This window comes from Selaginella moellendorffii, unplaced genomic scaffold (genome assembly GCF_000143415.4).
Source record: "Selaginella moellendorffii unplaced genomic scaffold, v1.0 SELMOscaffold_33, whole genome shotgun sequence".
Classification (NCBI taxonomy): Eukaryota; Viridiplantae; Streptophyta; class Lycopodiopsida; order Selaginellales; family Selaginellaceae; genus Selaginella; species Selaginella moellendorffii.
In genome coordinates, this window is record NW_003314294.1 from 422,007 (window position 1) to 442,936 (window position 20,930).

General features: G+C 36.6%; 1 protein-coding gene and 2 pseudogenes across 3 annotated transcripts; all 3 read right to left on the bottom strand.

Annotated features, from left to right (window-relative positions):
* Nucleotides 1-4,375, bottom strand: part of LOC9638933 — a 7,301-nt pseudogene extending 2,926 nt beyond the window's left edge.
* Nucleotides 4,376-4,813: 438 nt separating this feature from the next.
* Nucleotides 4,814-20,909, bottom strand: LOC9638935 (annotated as a pseudogene).
* Nucleotides 19,880-20,866, bottom strand: LOC112348860. 3 transcript variants are annotated; one of them, XM_024682157.1, is made up of 3 exons: nucleotides 20,592-20,866; nucleotides 20,163-20,287; nucleotides 19,880-20,097 (listed from the first exon to the last, which is right to left on the bottom strand). In XM_024682157.1, the coding sequence occupies exons 1-3, from the start codon at nucleotides 20,682-20,684 to the stop codon at nucleotides 20,046-20,048; spliced, it is 270 nt and encodes an 89-aa protein (XP_024537925.1). In that variant the 5' UTR covers nucleotides 20,685-20,866; the 3' UTR covers nucleotides 19,880-20,045. The 3 variants fall into 3 exon arrangements, with proteins under 3 accessions (XP_024537925.1, XP_024537924.1, XP_024537923.1); XM_024682156.1 differs by having other exon boundaries at nucleotides 19,880-20,287; XM_024682155.1 differs by lacking the exon at nucleotides 20,592-20,866 and having other exon boundaries at nucleotides 20,163-20,470.
* Nucleotides 20,910-20,930: the final 21 nt, after the last annotated feature.

The window sequence follows — 20,930 nt, forward strand, 5'->3', positions numbered from 1 at the left end:
ATTGACATACCAATCAATCCTGGGCCAGATGGATATTTATTTCAAGAATCAATAAGTGTTGCTTATCAACAAGTTATTATTCGAATTTATATATTTCGTGATGCTTTATGGGGTTTTAATTGTAGATCACTTCCTGAAGGCTTGCATTTACTGCACGATATTTACAAGAAACATTTACTTAAATATTACGACTTGTAGAATATTATGCACGTCTTTATGGTTTACAAGAAATTATTATTATTATTATTTTGCTAGTGGACCAATAATAAGAGATCCTGATGATCCAATACCTTCTTTAGAATATCCAAAAGGTTTACCTGATGATAATAATCCACCTAGAGATATTTTAAATGGTGATTTTGATACTTCACAATGTTGGGCATATAGAACACAATTAATAAGTGGATATAAATATAGAATTGGTACATATATAATTAATGGCAATGCTTTAGTATCATCAAATAATCATTATAGAGCAACCCTTATCAATTGTAATTTAATAATTGAAAGTATTCTTCATGAACAAAGTATATGGTCCACAAATTCAGAAAAATTTGATGCTTCTTGTTATTTACATCTTCAATATAGTGGTCATTTACTTATAAATGAAGATGATAATATTATATGGGAAAATGATAATTATTGTTTAGAATGCATACTTTTTGCTTTATTAACACTTGAAGATAATGAAAAATTAGTTGTATCAAGTCATATTGGTAACTCAAAAAATATAATTTGGAAAAATAGTTAGAAAATTCATTATAATATATAAATTTATAGTAATTTGTAAGATTAAAAACTTAATTTGATGCATATTGCACACAACAATATGTGGCTTGTTATTCCTGTTTAGTAATGCAATTGACCAATATGAAGTTTATAATTATAAATATATTTGTAATTTATAACTACAAGATTAATCTTATTGCATAAGATGGTAGAATAAACTAGTATATACTAAAAAGTGTTTAGGAAAGTTTATAATTTATAAATGCAAAATTAATCTAAATGAATAGTAACTTTAGATGGTAGAATATCCTAGAATATCCAAGAATATTCTAGGCATATTCATTACCAACCAAAATATAAGTGAAGTTTAAATGAGGAAAAGAAAGAAAATAACTTAATAAAAGTTATAATATACATCAATTTAAACCTGGCAAGCTTTGGCTTTAAATAAGAAAATTTATATTTTGAGATCTAGGTGTAATATGACAATGCTATATACTATTATTAATATAGTGGGATTTTGGTAACCATCAAACTCTTTTTAATTTAGACCACTTACTTTTATATATATTGTCTAGATATGTTGGTTCTTTTGTTTCTTAGAGAGTTCTTATTATGTGTTTTCCACATTGATAGTGATAAGGGGCACCTTTGATTGTATATGATGAGTGGTTTGATTTGTGCTTTTGGTTTCAGATCTATCTTTTATATTCTAGATCTCTTTTTCTTTTATAACTTTTCAATTTTTTCTCTTTTTTTTCCTTCATTTAATTTATCTTTATGGCAAAGTAGTAGCCTTTTCCTCTTCCTCTGACTCTAGAGTAGCAATTAGTGTAATTATTGAATGATGTATGGTCATAGTTGACCAATTAAACTCATTTGATAGTGGCATTTATAATGTATGGTGCATTCTTATTGCCAACTGTTGCATCTAACTGGAGTTTTTATTTGGGAATCTTAGGGATGATGTGTATTATTAGTTCAATCATTTTATGATGATTACCACTTATTATTCTTGGGATGATGCTCAACATTTACTCAAGTTTCCCATGTTTTTAAAGGATAATATTATAGTGGTGTAATGGTTTAAGGATAGCCACTTATATGGACTAAAGCCTTATCTTAGATGTATTTAAGTACACATTTGGATTTGTTGATGATTGTGATGATGCAATTCAACAATTGCATCATCTCCTTCAAAAGTTGTTTAAGTTAGTGATGTAATTTGGTATTTACTTTTGAAGTCAATTACTTCATATGGAGCTAAATATGCTAGAGCAAATCAAGTTGAAAATGTTATGGCTAATGCTTCATTAAAATCTTGTGAGCCTTATGCATGTATTTACTCTTACCATCCTATAAGCAAACTAAAAAAATAATTCAAAAGATAATCTATAGGGGTTCAAATATAGAGAAAAAAGAGCTTATGAATAAAAGTGCATCCTTTTTTTCTAATTAGTTAATCTACTTGGAATATTTAAAGTCAAATATCCTTTGATTTAAATAGTATTAGGCTAAATAACCTCCCAAAAAGTCCAAATCTAAGAGCTTACACACCTTTAATAACACTCTTTGATTAACATAATGTTATGAGATATTTATTGCACAAATTTCAACTCCACTTTGTATAAAAGATGATCTTGTTCTAGTGGAAGTTGATGTTATTGTTGCCCATGTTCAAGGGCAAAGGCAAAAATGTGGTCAATGATTATTTACAATTGATGGTGCATTTGGTTTTTATTTCATGCTTTCTCCATGCTTATTATAACTTTCTTATTCTAGGCAAGTATATAGCATATCATTGTGTAACTAAGAAGTTACATAGGTTTATAACTTTTCTATTCTAGGCAAGTATATAGCATATCATCTTGTAACTAAGAAACTATATAGGTTTTTCTATTGGTCGGAGATATAATATGATAAGAACTCGTGATAATGTAGTGTATTTCTAGACGAGATATTAAAACATGGCTATAAATGTAGAACCATTATGTAAGCTCCTGAATTTGGACTTTCTGGGAGGTCACTTAACTTAGTATTATTTAAACCCAAGGACACCTAACCCCAAATATTTCAAGACCCTTAATCAATTGAAAAAGAGGGCGCACACTCTTGTTCATAAGCCCTTTCCCTCTATATTTGAACCTTTATAAATCGAAACTATAGCTCTTCTGAAAGCCCCGCTCTCTTGACACCCTACCCCTTGGGTCGAGCCCAACTTGAGCAAACTAAACCTATCAAATGTTAATTAATATGTGGTGTAATTCTCCTAAGCCAATTAACAGAGTTGGACTTGAGACCTCTGCAATTCTCAATCAATATATGGTGTGATTCTCCTAAGCTAATTAATAGAGTTGGACTTGAGACCTCTACAATTCTCTTAGGCCAACTAACAGAGTTGGACTTGAGACATCTTTAATACCAAATGTAATCTCCTGAATTTGGACTTCTTGGGAAGTCACCCACCCTAGTATTATTCAAACCCAAGGACGCTTAACCCAAATATCCCAAGACCCTTAATCAATTGGAAAATGAGGTGCACACTCTTATTCATAGGCCCTTTCTTTTTATATTTGAACTTTTATGGATTGTTTTTCGAGTAATTCCTTTTGGTTACTTACACATTATCTAAGAAAATTTGCTCTAGACAGGAATATTAGAACACAACTCAATTAAGGAGGTATCCAATAGTAATCATAAATGCACTAGCAAGAGCACCAACTTCTACTGGGCAAGTTAAGTAGTTAAAATCAATAATAACATATTCATTGCTAACAATTAACCATGAAAAATGCTCGATCAAATCAAATGGCACTAACTCAAATAGATGAGAAATTGTAATTAACTCTAACAATCTTTTTGTAGCACAAAGAGGAGTATTATGAACTTGGTATCAAACACAATTATATATATACCAAATAATATCAAGCACAGACAACTACAGCTCACCACCGGGAAGAGACCTTGTGCACGGCGTTCTAGCTTCTCAAAACTAATAACTAAACTTCTTACAATCTTTATCTCAAAACCAGAATAACAAGCACATCCCCATCCAAAAATTATATTATTATACGAGACAATCGTCAACTTGAAGCTTTGGGGGGCTTGCGATTGGGCTTCACAGAGATCACGTCATAGTCTCCTACACATGGCTCGTCCGGCTCAAGAAACTCAAAACAACACATCCTGGAGGTTAAATCCAGCACTTCGATGACCATCCAACGAAGAACCACAGACGTACCTGCTTGATCTGGCAGACACCAGGTAATCCACTCCCACAGCCTTCGCTTCACTGTTGAGCAAACTCTCAACACTGCTTTCATCACGATGCTGTGCCGTGTAGTGAATGGTGAGCTAAACAAACGCAAACATAATAAAGCACCAGTTTAAAGGATCATTTAGATTATACCTGAAGCTCTTTCTTTGAACTTTGGCAGAGCGCTTTAGCTCTTTCCAAAGTATTCATCACCCATGGTTCCTCTAGAAGCCTAATACATACGAGGTAGATCGTGTCCTTGGCGTGCAACCGGTTATCCGCAAGAACCCATTTCAAGGCTTTGAGTTCTGTCTTCACGGCCACAAACCACACCTTCCCTTCCTTTTTCCCAGCAACATCGTCCAGGCACACGCAGATGCTTTCTCCCATTGCTAGTAGATGTATCCTTGTGGTTTTCAATATATATCATCTAAGTGGCTAAAATTTCGTTTGCTATTTTTGTATTAGGGCTGCCTGGAAAATGTGCGCTGCAATGGATGCGTTTTTCAATAAAGTCTTAGTGCATATTTATACTGCTACAAATTAATTGTTTAATTAGTTAGAATCTTTTTATTATAGCAGAATCAATTTCTTTTTTAGTGGGCAGGACCTAAATTAATTATCTAGCATATACTAAGATATTCAACTCATAAGGAAATAAGAAAAACAAAATGTATTGGGGGTGTAGTGGTTTATCCCAAAACAAAAAAAGAAACCAAAATGGTATCTCCGGGTTCGACTCCCGGCACCCTCACTTATTTTTAACATTTTTACCACTCAAATAGATTTTTCTACTAAACATGTGGTTTTGAGCGCTTCAGTCGAAACCTACCAGGAAAAAAGTGAGATGGTGAATATGAACTTGACAGATACCTTGGCTGTCCAGCATTTGCCGTCATTGTTGTGGAATGCGTTCACCACTCCAGTGTAATCCAAGTTTTTTATCGTGTTGTAGGCTCCGTCGTGGATCTCCACTTCAATAGTGTCGCCACTGCTGTTAATCAGGAATATGATGTTCATTTGGCCGTAACGAATCATGGTACCAACATCTTGTGCTGCAACCTAGAGAGACATACCAGGGAAAAAAAGAAAAGAAACTCTTTTTCTTGTAGACTTCGGAGTACCTGAAAGCTTCCATCTCCAATGCAAGCGATAACACGCTTATCTTCGCACCTTGTCCGTGCCAAGCAGGGCACCGACAGAACAGCCAATAGCTCCGTATTGCATCTGGAATTCATATCTGGAATATATCCGAGTGATAGAAAACAAATGAAGAAAATATTACAGTTCTCACCCGCAACCATCCGGAAGTTTCAGCTTTTGACAATTAAACCAAGAATCACCCGTTTCAGAGATCACTGCCGTACCCTTTGATAGCATTCCCTGTAGAGACAAGAGAGAAGGAAAGAATCTTAAGAAACCATTGAAAGAAAGGTGTAACCTGTATGTGCTTGAAGAGTACATTAACTCGGAGCTTTGCGCCAGAGTTTTTTCGCCGCCAACTTTCGCCAGAGGCACGTAAAGTCCTGGACGTTCTCGTAGGAGGTCGCGTTCTTCTTCACCTTAGCCGCGAGGCCGTGGAGAAAGTCTTTCATGAGCACGCATCCAAACGAGAGGCCTCCACCGATGGTCACTCTCTCGGGCTCGACCATGATAGCTTTTCTCCTTCTTGATCAGGAGTGAGTATCCCACGGAGCTGTAATCGTTGAAGATCGGCCCGGCAAAGAGATAAGCGTCGGCCGACTCGGCAACCTCGCAGCAGCATGGAGAGCTCACAGCTCCCCAGTAAGTCCCGATGAAGCGTGGATGCGTCTCCGGCCGATGGCATCACAGCAGTGGCATACTCGCACGAGTTTGCGAGCTCCACAAACGCCTCTCTGGCTTTGGCTACTCGAAGCTTTGGACCGGCAACGAGAACTGGCTTTGCGGATGCATTGAGGAAATTTGCAGCAGCATCAATGGCAGCATGCAAGCTGTTTTGATTGCTCAGCCTAGTTTGTCGATCACGAAAAGCTGGAAGTTAAATTGGTTTTCCATTGAGAAAAGTTTGTACCAAGACAAAGCTTTTATAGGCACTTGTGGAATTCTCCATGTCACAGGTTGTTGTCAAGGACCTGGAGGATGCTCACGAGTTGATCGACTAAAGTATCCATCTTTCGGCAACCATACTGCATCGGGGCCATAAAGCTATGAAAACAATGCTTGTGTTTTGTGTCAGCGAGGAGAGCACGAGGATTTCCAAACAAGCACAAAACAACAAGAACAAAGTACTGCAGAACAAAAATCTTCCACGCAAAAACCATCAAAACCATTGATGAGAGATTCCATGCTCCAGAGAAAACCAAGTTTTCAATCGCAAGATCTTGATGGATGCTCCAAAGGAAGAATTTTGGTACCTGAGCACAAGTAACTGGCTTGAAGCATGCGAGCTCCTGAGTAAAATCCGCGACTCCAATCGTGGAATGAAGAACTCGATTGCTCCATTCGCCTCCAACGATGCAAATCACCGGCAAATTCTCGCTGTAGGAGCCCGCGATGGCATTGGTGACGCTAAGCCCCCCAACAGTGAACGTCACGACGCAAGCTCCCACGCCTTTGGCCCGCGCGTAGCCATCGGCGGCATACCCAGCATTGAGCTCGTTGCAACAGCCCACGAAATTCAGCCGCGGCTCGGCGATGAGCTCGTCGAGTAGCAGCAGATTGAAATCCCCCGGCACGCCGAAGAGATCGGTCACGCCGATCTCCGCCGAGTCCGGCAAGAACCCTAAATCTCTAAGAACTTGACAAGTGTCAGAGACATGTGGACGATTCATTAACTTAGATAACGTTAAGTTGAGATGGTCGAACTGGTCTAAGGCGCCGGATGGTCCGCAAGGGTGTGGGTTCGAATCGCACTCTCAAGAAAATAAACTGCGACTTCTTGGAGGCATGCAATGCAAGAATCTCAGTGTAGAAACGATCGATCCAATTCTCCAAGTCAATCTTGGGTCGGTTTAGAGGCTTGTGGACTTTGCGATATTTTGGTTGGAGTTCTTCTTTCTTCCGTGACTTCTGGGACTGTTTCGAGCGTGAATCCAACCACACACACCTCTTCGAGAAGCCAAAGAGAGACCAAAATTCTTCCAACTTCCAAGTACCAAAGCTCGCGCTCTACGAGCTTTGGTACGAGCGCGTGAAAATTCCTTGACCAGCTATAACTAGAAATGAGATCCACACTGGAAAGAATCACGATTTTGGGAAGAAAATCTACAAAGAACGAAAACAAGGACACAGGAGACACACACACAAAAAAAGGAGCGTACGAACCTCTTTTCCTACGTTGAACTCCAGGCGAGGGTTCACGGCTCGCGTAAATACATTGAGAGTCAACACTCCCCAGTAACCTACAGCAGCGAGAGAGAATTCTCATCAGCCATTATCGAAGTCCCTGGCAAAAACACCATACCCTAGCGCCAAGAACGCGCGCACAGAGAGAGAGAGAGAGAGAGAGAGAGAGAGGGAGCAAACCTCGCATGCTTTAGGTGGCATTTCCTGGGCCGAGAATCGATCCGGCGCCATCCAGTTTTTTCAAAAAACTATTATATTATTAACGTCAAAGGCAAGGTCAACTGTCAAGTCTATCTATCTTAGAATGTTTAGGATGTCAACTTGATTTCACTCTGGGTTTTTGTCTTCACGGAGATCACGTCATAGTCTACCCGTGGCTCGACAACAAACTCAAAACAACACATCCTGGAGATTAAATCCAGCACTTGAGAGTGATCAATCCAACCAAGAACCACAGACTTACCGTCTTGATCTGGCAGACACAAGGTAATCCGCACCCACCGCCTTGGCTTCACTGTTGAGCAAATCCTCAATGCCAAACATGGGCTCAAACCGCGCCGTATAGTGAATAGTGAGCTACAACAATGTAGATGTCCCAAGAATCAACAAAAGATCCCATCTTGTTTTGGATCATACCTGAAGTTCCTTTTTTGCACTTTGGCAGAGCGCTTTAGCTCTCACGAAAGTATTCATCACCCATGGATCATGTGGATGCCCAATACATACAAGATAGATCGTGTCCTTGGCGTGCAGCCGATTATCCCCAAGAACCCATTGCAAGGCTTTGAGTTCGCTCTTGACAGCCACAACCCACACCTTCCCTTCCTTCTTCCACGCTTCTGCCATTGCTAGTATAAAACGATATATGGTGTTCAACATATATAGTCTAAGCTGTAGGCTAAAACTTCGTTTGCTATTTTTTATTCGAAAAAAGGCTAGTATTCCTTAAGCTTAACTATTTTAATTCAGTTACTTTGATGTTGCGAACTTGGGTAAAAACATATTGACATTAACTCTTTCACAGTAGTATATCTTGTACAGAGAATTGATCCTTGTAAAAGTAAGACTGAGATCGAAGCTGTATCAAAATTATACAAGGTGCTCAAAAACAGCGTAGACACCATGCCCACGCTTCCAATGTCTTATCACCTGTGACCAACGTTTCTGGGTCCAAACGAGAGGATAGAAGTCATAATGAAACTACTTGAAGTTTCCATCTCAGCCATTGCTATGACTCGACACTATCCAACCATAAACGATGGCAGATGTTATTTGGATGACACATGAGAAATTGTCACGAAGACTCTTCCAGAAAAAACCACCTAGGTTAACAAAAGACACAATACTGGCGCGAGATAATTTTGAAAGGCTAGAACTTTAAAAAAAACTTCAAACCATACAAAAACTCCGGGATCCGGCACGCGTGATGATCCTAAATCATTCTTTATGTGGCATTTCCTCGGCGCACCAGCTTGATTGGTCAGCAAGGGTCGTCAACTTTCAAGTCAAAAAATTAATGAAATTAAGATTGATCTTAGAACCACCCTTTCGGGGATTGCGATCCTTTTGGGAGTTGCGGTTGCAATGCTTTCACTCTGGGTTTGGCCTTCACGCGGATCTCGTCATATTTTTCATAGTTTTCCAATTGACTGACCGGCTTAAGAAATTCAAAACAACCCTCCCCGTCCCTGAGATCAAATGGACAGCAATTGAGTGATCGATCCAATCAAAAACCACAGACTTACCAAGGTCTTGATCTGGCAGACACCAGGTAATCCGCACCCACGCCCTTGGCTTCACTCTCGAGCAACATCTGAACAGGGTTGTCACCAAAATACCGCGCCGTACAGTGAATAGTGAGCTACAACACCTCATGATCCCATGATCATGAATCAACAAAAGGGGGATTTGGATAATCATACCTGGAGCTCTTTCTTTGCATTTTGGCAGAGTTCTTTAGCTCTCGTGAAAGTATTCATGACCCATGGATCCTGTGGACGTCCAATACATACAAGGTAGATCGTGTCTTTGGCCTGTAATCGGTTTTCCGCCAGAACCCAATGCAAGGCTTTGAGTTCGCTCTTGACAGCCACCACCCAGACCTTCCCTTCAACCTTCTCACCAACATCCTCAAGGCACACGCGGATTCCCATTGCTCTAAAATTATACTTCTGGTGGTGCACTATTTATATAGTCTTGCCATGGCTAAAATTTCATTTGTGCGATAAGATAATTTGTTATGAATTAAATCAATATTATTGAGAAAATTCATATATAAGTCACTGGTCGACCAAAAACATTTCCTCGGGACATACTGGTGAGCTGTGAGCTCTCCATGCTGCTGCGAAGCTGTCCGAGTCGGCCGCCTGATCCTCAACGATTTACAGATCATGGAGAGAGTATGAAGACTTCTTCCACGGCCTCGTGGCAAAGGTGAAGAAGACCTCCTACAGAGACTTTTCGTGCCTCAAGCACACCCAGGTTACAATCTAATGGTTTCTTTCTCAAAAATGCTTTCACTCAATGTTTCATTTGCTATCTCTGAAACCGGTGACTCTTGGTTTAATTGCCAAAAGCTGAAACTTCCAGCTGCAAGATGGTTGGTGATGGCTGGTCCGTCGGTGCACTGCTTGGGTACGCATACGTGTGATCGCTTGCATTGGAGATGGAAGCTTTCAGGTACTCCTAAGTCTTCCACAAGTACAAGAAAAAGAGGTTTTTTTTTTTCTTGTTTGTCTCTCAGCACAAGATGTTGGTACCATGATTCGTTGCTCATGTTCCTGATTACATGATCGACGGCCCCTACAACAGGATAAAAAACTGTGATTACACGTGAACAACATGATCTCCCAGGTTTATCACCATCTTGCAGAACTTAAGTCTGATGTAATGATGTTAACAATAAGTGAAGGGCCAGGATTCGAACCCGGAAATAACATTTTGGTTAAATTTTTTTTTAATTTTTTTTTTGAATTCAGAATAACAAGCACATCCAGCTATAAACCATAAAAAACCCATTCAGCTTGTTCAAAAAATTATATTATTATTGGTCAACTTTCAAGTCAAAGAAAAGGGAGACGATCGTCAACTTGAAGCTTTGGGGGGTTTGGGCTTCATCAAAACAACACATCCTGGAGGTTAAATCCAGCAATCAATCCAACGAAGAACCACCCACAGCCTTGGCTTCACTGTTGAGCAAACTCTCAACACTGCTGTCACCATGATGGAATACAAACATAACAAAACACCAACTTTAAGGATCATTTACCTGAAGCTCTTTTTTTGAATTTTGGCAGATGGAAGCCCAATACATACAAGATAGATTGTGTCCTTGGCATGCAACCAGATACCTGCAAGAACCCATTGCAAGGCTTTGAGTTCTGTCTTCACAGCCCCCACATCCAGGCACACGCCGATGCTTTCTGCCATTGCGTATCCTTGTGGTTTTCAATATATATCGCTAAAATTATTGTGGCTAAAATTTCGTTTGCTATATTTTATTTGACCTCCTTATTAGGATGATTATATTTTAACCATAACAGTTTCAATCATCTTTCTTGCAAAGGAAAGGCTGCCTGAAAAACACAAAGAAAAAGTGCGCTCTGATGGAAGCTACTAAATGCGACAATAAAAAAACAAGCGGGTTTTTTTATAAAGTCTCAATTGATCAGAAGAACCCTAATGCACTAGCATTTGAATCATTCATTCATTTACATGGTCTTGTGGTGCCTCCCAAGAAACATGAGGCCAAATAAGTTGCCAGGATCGTTTGGCAGCTACTTGATGCCACTGGGTTCTAGGTCTCTTGCGCTTCCAGCCTGTTGCTTAGTGAAGCTGACCATTGCCAGACCTAAATTAATTGTGTCTATGGTTTATCCCAAAACAAAAAAAGAAACCAAAATGGTAACAGCAGCGGCCCCCATTCGAGCAGCTTCTTGCTCGCGATGCTCATTGTTGTAAAGCGTTCACGACTCCAGTGTAATCCCAGTTTTTTTTATCGTGTCCGTCGTGGATCTCCACTTCAATCGTGGCCACCGTTGTTAATCAGGAATATGATGCTCCCCAACATCCTGTGCTGTAACCTAGACAGACCAGGAAAAAAGTTCCACAAAGAGCCAAGTTCCTATAAAAGCTTTGTCTTGGTTCACATAAATCTATGAAAACAATGCTTGTGTTATGTCAGCACAAGGGTTTCCAAGCAAGACACAAATCTTCCACGCAAAAACCATCATAATCATTGATGAGAGATTTCATGCTCCACAAAATAAACAAGTTTTAAATTGCAACAGCAATGGATGTTCCACACAGAAAGAAGAAAAAGAGAGAAAAAATTTCGTTACCTGAGCACAATTAACTTCCAATCGTGTGATGAAAGAATTCGAATTGGAGCCTCCAACGATGCAAATCACCGGCAAATTCTCGCTCTAGGAGCCCGCGATGGCGTTGATGACACTAAGCCCCCCAACAGTGAAGGTCACAGCGGAAGCTCCCACGCCTTTGGCGCCCGCGGGTAGCCATCGGTGGCATACCCAGCATTGAGCTCGTCGCAATAGCCCATGTAATTTAGCAGATTAAAATCCCCCAGCACGCCAAAGAGATCAGTCACGCCACTCTCTGGCAAATCTCTAAGAACTTGACAAGTGCTTATTAAATTAACAATACAATAATAATACTTAAAAATATTATTAAAATATGTAAACAATAGCCAACTTTTTCATGTAAATATTTTGTGTACAAATATAATAAATGTTTTTTCTTGAAAAAAATGGTACTCATCTTTAATAATTTATAATATTTAAAACTAATAATTAAAAATTTGAGAACAAACAAATGGTGTGAGGGCCAAGTGTACGGTTACGATGCCATATATTAATATTAGCGTAGTGGGATTTTGGTAGCTGTCGGATTGGTTTCAATTTGGACCACTCACTTCTGTATATAAGCTAGAGTTTTTGGGCTAATTGATATGCACATTTCTATATTCCCTTTCTATATTCCAAGCACTCACAATGGCAAACTAAAAATTTATATAAATAGATATATAGTTTTTCTTATTTCTTATTTGTAATAATGAGCTTTAAAATTTTATTATTAGTAATTTTAATTTTTTCTTTTATTGCAAGCTATTATGCACAACCACCACAAACAAGAACGATTGGAGGTTTATACCATTTTGGTAATAGACACATCAGTAGAATTATAAGTGAATTTAGAAATTTAATAGGAAGAATTAACATACCAATCAATCCTGGGCCAGATGGATATTTTATTCAAGAATCAGTAACTGTTGCTTATCAACAAGTTATTATTCGAATTTATATATTTCGTGATGCTTTAAGGGGCTTTAATTGTAGATCACTTCCTGAAGGCTATGCATTTACTGCACGATATTTACAAGAAACATTTACTCAAATATTACGACTTGTAGAATATCATGCACGTCTTTATGGTTTACAAGAAATTATTACTGTTTATAGACACTTTATAATTGATTATTTTGCTAGTGGACCAAGAAGAAGAAATCCTAATGATCCAATGCCTTCTTTAGAATATCCAAAAGATTTACCTGATGATAATAATCCACCTAGAGATATTTTAAATAGTGATTTTGATACTTCACAATGTTGGGCATATAGAACACAATTAATAAGTGGATATAAACATAGAATTAGTACATATATAATTAATGGCAATGCTTTAGTATCATCAAATAATCATTATAGAGCAACTCTTATCAATTGTAATTTAATAATTGAAAGTATTCTTCATGAAAAAAGTATATGGTCTACAAATTCAAAAAAATTTGATGTTTCTTGTTCTTTACATCTTCAATATAGTGGTCGTTTACTTATAAATGATGATGATGATAATATTATATGGGAAAATGATAATTATTGTTTAGAATGCATACTTTTTGCTTTATTAACGCTTGAAGATAATGGAAAATTAGTTGTATCAAGTCATATTGGTAACTCAAAAAATATAATTTGGAAAAATAATTAGAAAATTCATTATAATATATAAAATATAGTAATTTATAAGATTAAAAACTTAATTTGCTCCATATTTCCCACAACAATGTGTGGCTTGTTATTCCTATTTAGTATTATTTATTAATGAAATTTACCAATGCAATGAAATAAATATATTTGTAATTTAAATACAAGATTAATCTTATTGCATAAGATGGTATAATAAACTAGTATATACTAAAAAGTATTTCAGAAAGTTTATAATTTATAAATGTAAAATAAATCTAAATGAATAATAACTTTAGATGAAGTTTACATGACTCATGAAAAGAGGAAAAAAAAACTTAATAAAAGTTATAATATATATCAATTTAAATATGGCAAAATTTACATTGTGAGATCTAAGTGTAAAGCTATGATGTCATATACTATTATTAATATAATGGGATTTAAGTAGCTATTAAACTTGTTTCAATTCAGACCACTTGCTTTTGTATATAAACTAGGGTTTTCGGGCTTTGTCATGGTTTGAACATTATTATTGTCCAGATATCAATTCTTTCATTTCTTAGAGCATTTTTACTATAGAGAATCAAATATGCACATTTCTATATTCTATTTGCATAATCCATACACTCATATTAGTAGCGATAAGGGGCAGCTTTGATTGTCCATGATAAGTGTTTTGATTTGTGCTTTTATTTTAAATTTAGCTTTTACATTGTCTAAATCTTTTTCTTTTCTTTAATAGCTTTTCAGTTTTTCTTTTTTCCCTTCATTTCATTCATCTTCATGGTAGAGTAGTAGCCTCCTCCTCTTCCTTTGACTCTAAAGTATCAACTGGTGTAATTACTTAATACTATGTGGTTACATATGACTAATCAAATTCATTTGATATTGGCATTCATAGTGTGTAGTGCACTCTTATTGACAACCCTTGCATCTAGTTGGAGTTTTTCTTTGGGAATCCTGGGAATAATGTGTATTATTAGTTCAATCATTTTACAGTGATTGCTACTTATCATTCTTGGGATGATACTTGACATTCGTGCAAGTTCCTCATATATTTTTAAAAGATGGTGTTGCAATGGTACAATAGTTTAAACATAGACACTCATATGAATTAGAGCTTTCTCTTAGATGTTTTTAAGCATGCATTTGGATATGTTGATGATTGTGATGATGTAATTCAACATTTGTATCATCTCTTTCAAAAGCCATCTAAGTCATTGATACAGTTTGGTATTTGCTTTCAAAACCTCTTGTTTCACATAGAGCTAAATATATTGGAGTAAATATATTATGGCTAGTATTTCATTAAAATAATGTAAGCTTTATACATGCATTTGCTCCCACCACCCTTGATAACACTCTTTAACTGATATAATGTTATGAGATATCATCTTTTTCACTTATTCCTACACATATTTCAACTCTACTTTCTGTGGGAGATCTTCTTCTAGTGAAGGTTGACACTATTGTTACCCGTATTCAAGAATAAGGGCAAGAACGTGGTTATGGCTATGATGTTTGGTGATGGGTATATGATGAAGTTGGCCACATATATTGGCATTGTCCGTATTTTCTAGATTAATATCTTACCTTGACGTTAATAATGTCATATTGGTGCTATTGTAGTGGAAGGTCATGACATAGAGATTCTTCTAGGAAACAAGGAATTGCACAAGTAGTAGAGGGTTTTTACGTAACTAAGTTAGTGACTCTTTCATCCTTTTTTCGAGAGTACCATCTTCACTTAACACTAATTCATTTAGTGTTTACTTTTCAAGCTTATTCTTATAATAAGAGGTTTCTTATTGTTTTGTCTGTATTAGTTAATACAGGCTTGAGTTTATCTTTTATTATTTGGTTTATTGCCACATGTTGCCATTTACAATTGTGTCCTATAGCAAAGCCAGTCTTCATTCTTTATAACAATGGTCATACACATACAAATACGCATGATGAGGTGAACTTAATTGTGCATATGGGTGATTTCGAGCTTGAGTTTCAATTATTGTGAGTAGTGCCAAGTTAAGCTTTTAACGTCATCCTTAAATATAGATTAATTGCAATGTAATTATGCCAAATGTGACTTTGAGGCATCTCCTCTTTATCTCATTTTTATTCCATTCCTTTTATTTTTGTTCTAGTTCATCCTTATGCTTCTATCATTTTTGTCTCCTTATTATTTCCTATTATATTTTTATCTTGCTCCTCTTTTCCTTTATCATATCCTTTTGATGGCATTTATGTTGTAGCAATTGACCAGCTTAAGGAGTATACTAATCTCTTTGACTTATTATCTAGGGCTAAGATTGCAACATACTATCTTATTCTAACTAGGATGCTTGTCCAATTAAGGTTTTTATTCGTTGTTAGTCGCCAAAGGAAATCAAGATTTTATGTGCAAATATCAAGGAAACATTGGAGAAGTGTGTTATCCAAAAGTCTTGGAGTTTTTTAATATGTAAACTTCATCTTGTGACAAAATTTGATAGGGGTATTTGATTGTGCATCAACTATTATCTATCAAATTAGATGATTATCCTAGATATGTACCCTCTTGCTCATAATATTGATCTACTAAATTATTTGGGGAAAAGTTGCTAGTTTACTAAGTAAATATTTTTTTTGGGTATTGACAAGTGTTGATAGCCGAAGAAGATGCATCATTTGGTTTATATGAGTTCTTAGTGATTGCATTCGATTTGAACAATGCTCTAGTGACTTTTCAACAAATGATAGACAAAATTTTTTACAATCTAGAAGTGAATGATGACTTCATCAATGATATGTTGGTCCCCTCCAACAATCTAAAAGTGAATGATGACTTCATCAATGATATTTTGGTCCACTTGGATGGGATGTAAGAGAAGCATGTTTGTGATGTTTTCAAGGTGTTGGATTAATTGTAAGAAGTTAGTTTAAAGTTGAAGCCATCAAAGTACGTGTTTGGGTCTAAACACACAACTGTAAGTTCCTGAATTTAAACTTCCCAGGAGGTCATCCAGCCAAGTACTATTCAAACCCAAAAACATTTAACTCTAAATATCCCAAAATCCTTAATTGATTGAAAAAGGGGGTGCACTCTTGTTCATGGGCCCTTTCCCTCTATATTTGAACCCCATGGACAATCTCTCGAGTCGTTATCTTTAGTTGCTTACAATCCACCATGCTTCCTTGCAAGTTCACGCCCTCATGAATGGGCGTGAGGAGCTGCAATTCTCTCGAGAGCCTCTTGACACACCCCTTGGGAGCAAATTGGACCAGCCAAATGTCAATCAACATATGGTGTGATTCCCTTAGTCAACATATGGTGTGATTCCCTTAGCCAACCAACAGAGTCGGACCTGAAACCCCTCTAATACCAAATGTAAATTCCAGAGTTTAGATTTCTTGGGAGGTCACTCAGCCCAGTACTATTCAAACCCAAGGACGCTTAACCCCAAATATCCCAAGACTCTTAACCGATTGGAAAAGGGGGTGCACTCTTGTTCATGGGCCCTTTCCCTCTATATTTGAACCCCATGGATTATTTCTCGAGTCATTCTCTATTTTGAGTACTATATTTTTTGTGAAGGTTTGCAAGTTAATCATAACAAACTTATGGCTATTTTAAAGTTCTTTACTCCGAAGTGCGTGAATGATGTGCAACACTTCTTTGGCAAGGTGCAATATCTTAATTATTTTGTTGACCATTTTTTTTAATTATACTACATTATTGCAAGTATTGCCAAAGTCATCAATATTGTTCTTAATTTAATTTGAGGATTGCAAGTGGGCATTTATAGATTTTAAAGAGTTGTTGGTGACTCTTCCAATTTTAGCATATCTTGATTACACTTAACCTTTTATTTTGTATGTGGATGCTTCGAATATCAAATATTGATCCTATATCAGTTATATATTGCAACTAGTAGAAATGAACTACTTTATAATAGAGAAGTTAAAGTTTTAAGAAGCTTCATGTATATTTATATGGTTCTTGGATATTACTATAAGGTGACTATGTTGCGATTACTTCATTATTGAAGTGGAAGAACTTAGTTAATTATATTGTTTAGTGAGCTCTAGAACTTAGTTAATTATATTATTTGGTGAGCTTTAAAGCCTTAAATATATAACTTTGAAGTTATTCATCATTTAGGGAGTTCTATAGTTGATGTTAATGCTCTTTTTGAAACTCTCCTCCCTTCTTCACTTTCTTCTTTTATTCCTAAGGAGCTTGTTATTTTAATATTAATAGATAAAGATTCCATATTATTGATAATTGTTATATTTGATGTTCATTATCCATAAAGTGTGGAGTAAGATTTACCTTTTTATGATGAGGTTTGTGAGGCTTAAAAAAGTTAAGCCATATATCTAAGCTTTGTGATGGGTTTATGAATCTTCATCACTTGTTGATAACTTACCTTTTGATATTTACATTCTCAATATCATCTTAAGGATAACTTTTTTATTTTATGGTGACTAATCCTAATGATCATTTACAACTAGTGCTTTCTCCATGCCTATTATAATTTTTCTATTTTAAGTAGGTATATGACACATCATTGTATGACTAAGAAGTTACATAAGTATTTCTATTGGCTGGAGATGCAATGTGATATTATCTAGTATGTACATAGTTGCACTTGATGTCAAACTCATAATACTCCCCCTTGTGCTATAAAAAACAGTTGAAGTCAATTGCAATTTCTCATTTATTTGAGTTGGTGGCATTTGATTTGATGGATTCTCTGGGATAATGGTTCTACATTTATGGCCATATTTTAATGTCTTGCCTAGGGATACACTACACTATCATGAGTTCTTATCATTTATAAACAGATTTGGACCTTCAAAAGAATGATTATAAAGTATGTAAATTTCAATATTTGGATTGAGATGGTTATTTGTTATTTGTTTAGTATACATATATCATAGGGTTATGTTGATAATTCACTATATAAACTCTTATATAATCATAATATGATATTGCTAATGAAGTTCAATTTACCTTTGCAATCGCCACAAGCTACCAATGCTATAGTGCACCTAAATCTGGAGTTAAACTCTAAACCTGTTATACTATGAGAGGGTTTAGTACGCATTTCATATCCCTTATACACATTAACTCCCTGTATCCAACTCTTGCATGCCAAATGGTGTCAGACTAGGAGTTCCTACCTTATGTTTATCCAATCTAAATACACATGCATTGATCAATTCTCAATTATTTCAAGTGGGAATTATAAAAAGAACTAGCAGCATTGACCTCCTACCATCATAGTAGTAAAGAAAGTGTCCGTAAAGATTGGTTGACAAGTAAATTTTGATACCTAAAATCATATTTGTGACAAATATTATATCATGGGATCACTATTTGACAAACATTCTTTCACTAGTTTGAGTGGAGTTTATTAAACACTTGGGCCATGTACAAGTGGGACAACAATGGTGCCACAACTCCTATTATCATCAATTTTTAAAGTATAAAGTGGATGACTTAGTGTAGTTTAATTTCCCAATCTTACAATATATGGTTTATTTAAGGGGTTCTTTACTCATTAGAAGGGACTATGTCAAATATTGCAGCAAGTTAGTCATAAGTTTACAAAGTTTAGTATGATTTTCAATAATCCAATCCTCAAGAAATTGTGTATATACAAAGGGATTAAGAACAATTGACACCACTTACAAATCCATTAGTGCTTCTTTTTAATGTCTTTAATTACCTTCCATCATTTTGAGAGGAAGGGATGATATAAAGTTTAGGTGTACAGTTATAATATTATATATTATTATTAGTATTGTGGGATTTTAGTAGCCATTAGATTGGTTTTAATTTAAACCACTCACTCCCATATATAAATTATGGTTTTCAAGTTAATTAAATATGCATATTTTAATATTTTATTTCCATATTCCATCAATTTTAATGATATTTATTTGGTACTTATAGTTTAGATGTTTTACCATTATTTGTATATTCTTTATACTTTCAATAGTTTTTTAACCATATTACGAGTCAATTTGGGAATAAAAGTATTTTTTTAAAAAAATATGTAGTAAGGTAGTCATGTTTAGATACTGTAAAATAAACATCTTTACTGCTAAGAAAACAATTAAAAGATCCAGTTTGCAAGAAGAACACAAATAAGAATAAGGAAATCTGATTACAGTAATACTAAGTTTATAATAAAAAGAGAGGTTCACAAAGGGCATGCCACCTAGATGTGGGGGCATGCAAGAATCTCAATGTGAAATAATTTATGTATCCATTTGGAGGCTTGTGATCTTCTAGTTAGAGTTATTCTCTCTTCAGCGATCTCCATGACTATTTCAAGCGTGAACCCAACCACACATACCTCGTCGAGAAGCCAAAGAGAGACCAAAAAGTACGAAAGCACTCTTTAACAAAGTGCAAAAATTCCTTAACCAATTATAATTAGAAATGCACACTAGAAGGAATCACAACTTTGGACATGCAAAGAAGAAAAATCTATATTTCAAACGTTCTGTTTTTTCACAGGCAAAGTTATCCAAATCACAAAGTCTTTGATCAACTTAAGCATGCCCATATCATATATGTGCAAAGGGGAAAAAATGAATGTTAGTGTCGTTCTAGGGTTTGTAGATCCAGCAAGTGAGGAGGGGTCAATGCAAGTCATCTATTACCAAATCGATTGAATGCACCCAAGACAACCTTCAGAATCTTCTGGCGGTGCATTGAAGGGCATTCGCCTCGGCCTACCCGCAACCATCCGGAAGTTTCAGCTTTTGACAATTAAACCGAGAATCACCCGTATCCTTTGACAGCATGCCCTGTAGAAAAGAAAGAAGGAATTTCAGAAAATGAAATGTTGAAACCTCGACGAGAGAGTCTAGACCTGGAAGAGCACATTAACTCGGAGCTTTGCACCAGAGTTCTCCTTGCCGCCAACTTCCGCCAGAGGCACGTAAATATGGCGCAGTCGATCAACTCGTGAGCATCCTCCAGGTCCTTGACAACCACCTGTGAAAGAAAAATACATGGAGAAATCAGCCAAGTTCCTATAAAGGCTTTGTCTTGGTTCCCATAAAGCTATGAAAACAATGCTTGTGTGTGTTGTGTCAGCGAGGAAGAGCACGACGATTTCCAAACAAGCACAAAAGAACAAGAACAAAGTACTGCAGGACAAAAATCTTCCACGCATAAACCATCAAAACCATTGATGAGAGATTCCATGCTCCAAGAAAACCAAGTTTTCAATGTGATGAAATCACAGAGAAAGGAGTAAAAAAGAAACGAATGGAAAGAAAGAAAGAAATTTTGTTACCTGAGCACAGGTCTTGCTTGAAGCATGCGAGCTCCTGAGTAAAATCCGCGACTCCAGTCGTGTGATGAACAACTCGATTGCTCCCATACTCATTCGAATTGGGGCCTCCAACGATGCAAATCACCGGCAAATTCTCGCTGTAGGAGCCCGCGATGGCGTTGATGACGATAAGCCGCGCAAGCTCCCACGCAGCTCGTTGCAGCAGCCCACGACGCAGCTCGGCGATGAGCTCGTCGAGCAGCAGCAGATTAAAATCCAGAGATCGGTCACGCCGATCTCCGCCAGGCGCTGCGCCAAATGCCGCCCAGCAGTCTCCATTCCCTCGCTGGCAAGAACCCT

Coding starts and splice junctions, on each gene's coding strand:
- LOC112348860 (XM_024682155.1), bottom strand. CDS start 20,468: ATGCGTGGAAGATTTTTGTCCTGCAGTACTTTGTTCTTGTTCTTTTGT. Junction 20,098..20,162: donor GAGTTAATGTGCTCTTCCAG/GTCTAGACTCTC, acceptor TCTTTTCTACAG/GGCATGCTGTCAAAGGATAC.